Genomic DNA, 6,000 nt, shown 5'->3' on the forward strand with positions numbered 1-6,000 from the left:
GTCTTCCTTGTAGCCAGTCTAAATCAATTTCAGTTTAAAATCACTGCCCTTTGTCCTGTCAGAACAGGCCCTGTTGAAAAGTCTTTCTCCATCTTTCTTATAAGCCCCTTTATATATTTTACTGTGAAAAGAAGTTCAGGAAGATTTTTGGGGGCATGAGCAAAGGGAAGCGGGAGGAAGGAGGAGGAAGATAGCAGTTTCGCTTGCCAGCCAGCTGATGTAAACCCTTTGCTGGGCTAATGAAATAACCATCCTGGGTCTGCCTGGCAGGTCTGGAGATCCTTGTTTCTGAGCTGATGAGAGAATGGAGCAGCTTCTCCTAGAGCAGGACATCAGCTGCCTCCCAAGACGCGGCTAAGAAATGAACTTTGGTGAACAATCAGCTCTCGGCATTTCTGCAGAGAGTGGCTTCCTAGCCAGAGCATGGCTAGGGGTGACCCCAAATGACTGCAAAGGGGTCTAAACAGGTGATTTTTTTCAGACATAAATGCTGGTCTCCAAGAACCAGGCTTTCACCTCAAAACATGTTATCAGCAGAATCTAAAATGATATAACGTGATTCACTAATCAAATTTGCTCCTTTCTCTGTGTTAGGTTGGAAGGCAATTTTACGTTTGATTAAACTTTTGGACAAGCTCATTAAATGAGGCCACTAGAGGGAGCAGCCTTTAAAGTCCAGGGCTGGTGACTGGGGATGCCTGGCCACCAGTGGGGACCCTGGAGGGCAGCCCTGCAGCCGTGGTCCCCAGGGGAGGGTGTCCAGCGCCGCGGGACAGGCTTAGGCACCAAAGGGAAGAGTATTATTGGTAGCACCTCCAAGTGCATGGTTTATTATCTGCTGTTTCTGATACTGAAAGTAATCTGATTTTTCACATCTGTTTTTCCTTTTAGAAAATGTGATGTTTTTCTTCATTTTTGTGCTCTTTTCACATGAGAATAAGTGTGCACAGAAAAAAAAAAAAAAGATGAAGTATAAGGTTTCTTAGTTACCTGGCTAATCTGGCTTATGGGAACCGTACTTCAGTGTGTTCAGTAGCTATCTTGACACTCTTGCTTCTCAATGAGGGTGTTCACTGTCTAAAGTGAAACTGGTGACCATTAATTTTAACATAGTTGCATTTTGGGCAAAGTCGGACAGATTTGCATCACCCTGAAACCACACAACTGCAAGGACTGGAGAAGACCGTCAAGGACAATGTTCCCTTTGGCTTTCCTGAGGAATCGGCAGCGTTTGCCTTCTTTGCAGTTGTGCAGGGGCGTTTTACTGGGTGAGGGGAGAGGATTTTGTTGGGAAAGGGGGGATTACGAGCTCAGCAAAGCGAGGGGCAGGGCAGTGCCTACATCACCTCGGAACGAATTACGTTAATTCATCCTGTGAAATAAATTCGACAAGGGATGCCGGTGCAGTAAAATAAGAAGTCTCAGAGTCAGAGTGGAGATTGCAGAGGGAAAGGGGGCTGGAGCGAGGGCTTCCTCTTCCCGACCCCGCCAGACCTACCTCTCCTCCAGTGCAGGGGAAGGGACTCGAATATCTGGAAGTGCAAATGGCTCCCCTCTGACTCACATCATCCTCCAGCCCAAAGGTGGCCGAGCAGTTAGCAGCAAAGTATTTGTAAGGCATCCACGTCTCACCAAAGTCCTGGGAACGCTCCAGCACCATGGCGGCCGGCCTGGGCGACTTGAAGACCAAAATCAAGTGAGTGAAGTAGAAGGTGGCTTCCAGGTCCAGCCGGATGGTCTCGCGGGGGGCGTCCTGGGCCGCCTGCCACCAGGTGCGGGGCAGGAGGAAGGGGGAGTCGGCCATGGCGGCGGGGGGGTGGGCCAGCCCCGCGTGGGCCCCGCTGCACCGGCCGCAGGCAGGACGCTTGCAGCGGCGCTGGGCGTCCTCGGCGTAGGCACAGAAGGGCTCGGTGGCATGGAGCCCGCAGGCCGTCTCCGTCCGCAGCACCCGCCCGTGCGCCAGGTTGCCCATCCGGGGGTTGCAGGCCTTTTCGCAGGGGCTGCCCGCTCCTGCTGCGCTGCCCAGACCTGCAAGGCAGAGAGCAGGAGGCTGAAGCCCACTCCTGAGGCAGGCACACCCCACCCCATCGGGAGCAGACGTGCCCCGCAGCATGCTTTTTGGGGACACTGCCCCCACCGAGACACCCAGGAGGGGCTGAGGAAGGCTGCGGCACTGCTGCTCAGCTCTCCCCTCCATGGAGCTCAGTGCGTCTAAAACAGCAAAAAAAACAAAAAAAACCTTCAGGGCTTCCCTGCGCTTGGGAAACTCCCTACCAAGAGTTGCAGAGCAGAGCAGGCAGCACGGGAGGAGGGATGTCTCCACCTCGCCCTCCCGCCCCAAGGGACCCAGAGCAGGGCCGAGGCTTCGGGGGCAGTGGCCGTGGCCATGCCGCCCCTACCCCCAGGCCTCCAAGGGGATCCAGGTGGTCCTGGGGAAGGGGAGAAAATCACAAGAAAGATGGGGTGCCGGCGACAGGGGGGCGGCCAAGGTGGAATGCCAGTGGGAGGCCAGGAGACGGCTGCGGGGGACGGCATTGCTGCGCCCCGGCTCACCATGTGGCAGACTGGGTGTCGGGGGCGCGAGAGCTGGTAGGCATATCTCCTTACACCGATGACCTCAAATCTTCATCACCCTTTCCCACCCCTCCATCCCTACCCCAAATCTCTCCACAGCCCCAAACTGCTGCTGAGGTCAGGGTTGAATCGAAGCACCAGTTAAGTTTGGGAAGTCTGTCACTGATGTGTGTAAAGGGGGTAAAAAAAAAAAAATAATCCTTGGTTGAAATGATGCTGGCAAGCTGCCTCGCAGCTGAGGCTCTGTGGTTTTTGTTCAAGTTTCTCTGGAAGCCTTGTCGATTTAAAAATCCACAGTTAAAGTGTCAAAGAAAAATAAAATCACCATGGGGTTTGGTGTGAAACCATCTGCAATGTAACCCTCCCGGTGCAGGAATGTTTGATTAGGGGCTCTCCACCTCTTTATTAATAAATGTAGCAGTAGGTCAAGTCTGTATCTGATGAACCATAAGTGTTTAACATAAACAAAAAAAAGCTGTGATGACCTGGATGTGGGCAGGCCAAACCATTTGCGGTTCATAATGTCTCCTTTATCACCAGGCCAGTCATACATAGTGCACCAATTATTATGGCTTCTTCTTCGCATTTTTGTTATATCCAAAGGTCATTTCAGTTTAGCATCCAATAAATCCTTTATTTGGGGTTTATTCAGCTTTTGTCTACAGTGTCATAGTTGCAACTAAGCTATATCACGCACTAGCAGAGGCTAAGCCTTCAGAGCCTGACAGCATTCCCCACTCCTTCTGCTCCTCAAGAACCACCCTGGAAAGAAAACAGTTCTACCACCAAAGGTCTGTACAGGTTTTCTATACTGATTATTCAGAACAGATGTGGACTGCTGCTTGTTATGCACCCATTAAAAAGCACTTCTGAAACCAGTCTCTGGATTTCATTGGGTAAACAGCCTTGGGAAATTTTTAGTGAACAAGAAATGCTCAGTCAAGTTGGCTTCCTACAGGGACCTGATAAAAATGTGTCTGAGATGATCTATAGTAACTGTGCAGAATACGTTTACTCTAGAAAAGTAAACAAATATAACTGTAAAATTGATGTAATATCACTTACATCTCCTGAACATCCTTTTCAAAGTGTTGTATAAACATTAACTAACCTACGCAGCTCTCCTGAGGGGTAGGTAAGTAAGTGCTATTATCATATTATCAGTTAGGCTTGCCACAAGTTGGCCTAATTTATGTCTTTGGCTGCTTTCCTGGATTCTTTGGCTACACGTAACAGCACAGTTAGCTGCTGAACAAACAGATGAACATTTACTGCGGTTCCCTCAGTTGCGGGATTGCAAGGCGGATTTGGGAAGAGGTAAATAGAGCAGGGCTCTGTCAGCACCCTGAGACAGGTCGAGATTATTGTTTGTGTTCATCGAGTCCTTTTGTTTTTTGCACACCATGGATTACTGTCTCCAGGGAGGCAGTGGAGGAGGACCTGAGCAGTGGGAGGTGTCCCGGTGACTGCGGTGGTGGCAGGGCTCTCGGCGTAGCTGTCCCCGGACTGGAGGCAAGGCTCTGCCTGAGCCCGGCCAGGAGGGGCTGGCTACCAAATTCCCATGTGAGACCCTGGGAGATGAGGGTCTTTGATTGCTCCCAGCTCCTGGAATGCTCCAGCTCCGGTCAACCGCGGTCACTGACTGCAGTTGTCTTCAGACCAGGCATGGAGGGTCCCTTCCTCACCTGGGGCCGGATTTGGGGCCAGGGACCTTGGCTTCAGTAGGATTTGAGAAAGGCTGCTGGCACGCAGACCCTGCTTCCCATCCTGGGGGCGGGAAGAGGGGGAGAGGAAAACCCCTTCCAAAGGGTGTTTGTTTTCACGTGAATTGGAAAGAGTTGCATGACAGACGCAGAGCACGGCATGTTATGAAAAGTGACAGCTTTCTAGTGTAATCCTGGCTGCCACAGGAATTCAGTAAAAGGACAAAGGAGAGCATAAAGATTTCCACGCCGTCAGCCCCAAGCTCACGACTGCTCTGCCACAGCCCTGGAAAAGGTGCTTTTCCTTCCTTGCACTTGATGAATCTGCCCAACTAAATTCTATGTACTGTACATGCCACCGGACTGGGATCTTCAGTAATGAGTAAGAGCATGCAGCGAATACCATGACTCACCTGTAAAACATCCATGGAAAATCATATGCTTCCTGCTTAAGCATTTTAGCAACACTTGCCTTGTGATGTTTCATTTATATCTTGTGCCTGATTAAATGTTTGTTTCCCATCCGGGTTTGTTCTTCTTTTTAAAGAAGAAAATTGGCACTCGGCTTGCGACCGGCCGAGGAAGCGTTATGCAAACTGTTTATGCCCAATTGTCCCTGCTGCGGCGCGGCCGGACGCCGCTGCGGGCAGATCTGAGCGCAAAGGGTTTATGCTGCGGGAAGGGGCTTGGAAGACCCTGCCCTGCCCGCCCTGCCCGCCGCCCCCCGCCCCCCGCCGGCTCCGGCCACCGCCGCCCGACAGCGCTGGCCGAGCCGGCAGCGCCTTTCCCCGCGCCCCGCCGCTGCCCCCCGCACCGCTCGGCGGCCGGGCCCCCGCTGCCGCGGCATCCCCCGGCTCCCCCGCGCTCTGCCCCCGCGCCGGGCTCCCCCGGCCCCGCCGCCCCTCCCGGCCCCGGCTCCGGAGCCCCGGCGGGCAGCGCGGGGCGCCCGCACCCCTCTTTGTCCGCGGCGAGGGGCGCGGGGCGGGGAGCGGAGCCCCGGCCCCGCCAGGGCTGCTGCCCTTCCACACCGCACCCCGCGCACCGCCGCGCGCGGCGTCCACCGACACACACGCGTACGTGCACGCGTATGCGCCCGTATGCGTGTACGTGCGTGCACAGACACACGCCTGTGACACCCCCTGCACGCGCGCGCCGGCGGGCACACACGCACCGGCGCGCGGGCACGCACGCACACCCACGTCCATGCACGCGTAGGCACACGCGCGCGTCCATACGTACACGCGGCCCCGTATCTACCTCGTACGCCTGCGGAGGACGGAAAACGCCGAGCGCCGGACGGCCGCGACCCACCTGCAGCGGCGGCGGCGGCCAGCAGCAGCGCCAGCCACATCCCGCGCCCCGCGGCCCGGCGCCCCATGGCCCAGCGCCCCGCCGCCCGCCCTGCGCGCCCCGCCGCCCCGCGGCGCCACCGGCCCCGCGCGGCATCAGCGCCCCGCGCGGCACCGGCGGGCGGGCGCGCGCCGCCCCGCCGCCGCCGCCGCCCGCCGCCGCCGCCGCCCGCCGCCCCGCGCCCCGCCGCCCCCGCCCCGCCCCGCCCCGCCCGGCCCGGCCCGGCCCGGCCCTCCCCTCCCCTCCCTCCCTCCCCGCCGCGGGGGGCGGTCGGCGGGGCGCGGCCCTGCGGCGGAGGGCACCCCCGCACCGCCGCGGCGGGCGGGCCGCTGCCCGGGAGAGGGACCCGCGCCCCGGCGCGGCGGAGCCGAGC

General features: G+C 56.8%; 1 protein-coding gene across 3 annotated transcripts in view; it reads right to left on the bottom strand.

Moving 5' to 3' along the window:
• NTN4 (netrin 4) overlaps positions 1 to 5,697 on the bottom strand; it is a 50,262-nt gene extending 44,565 nt beyond the window's left edge. The window contains exons 1-2 of one of the 3 annotated variants that reach the window (XM_087767250.1): positions 5,589 to 5,697; positions 1,499 to 2,028 (exon numbers count right to left, since the gene is read on the bottom strand). In XM_087767250.1, the coding sequence (XP_087623376.1) occupies positions 1,499 to 2,028; positions 5,589 to 5,655 (597 nt within the window). In that variant the 5' untranslated portion in view covers positions 5,656 to 5,697. Of the gene's footprint in view, positions 1 to 1,498; positions 2,029 to 4,690; positions 4,906 to 5,534 lie in introns of those variants that run through there. The other 2 variants (XM_087767249.1, XM_087767251.1) reach the window with 2 other exon arrangements.
• Positions 5,698 to 6,000: the final 303 nt, after the last annotated feature.

Source organism: Nipponia nippon, unplaced genomic scaffold (genome assembly GCF_047370975.1).
Source record: "Nipponia nippon isolate SJK-2023a ecotype South Korea unplaced genomic scaffold, ASM4737097v1 scaffold_3, whole genome shotgun sequence".
Lineage (NCBI taxonomy): Eukaryota > Metazoa > Chordata > Aves > Pelecaniformes > Threskiornithidae > Nipponia > Nipponia nippon.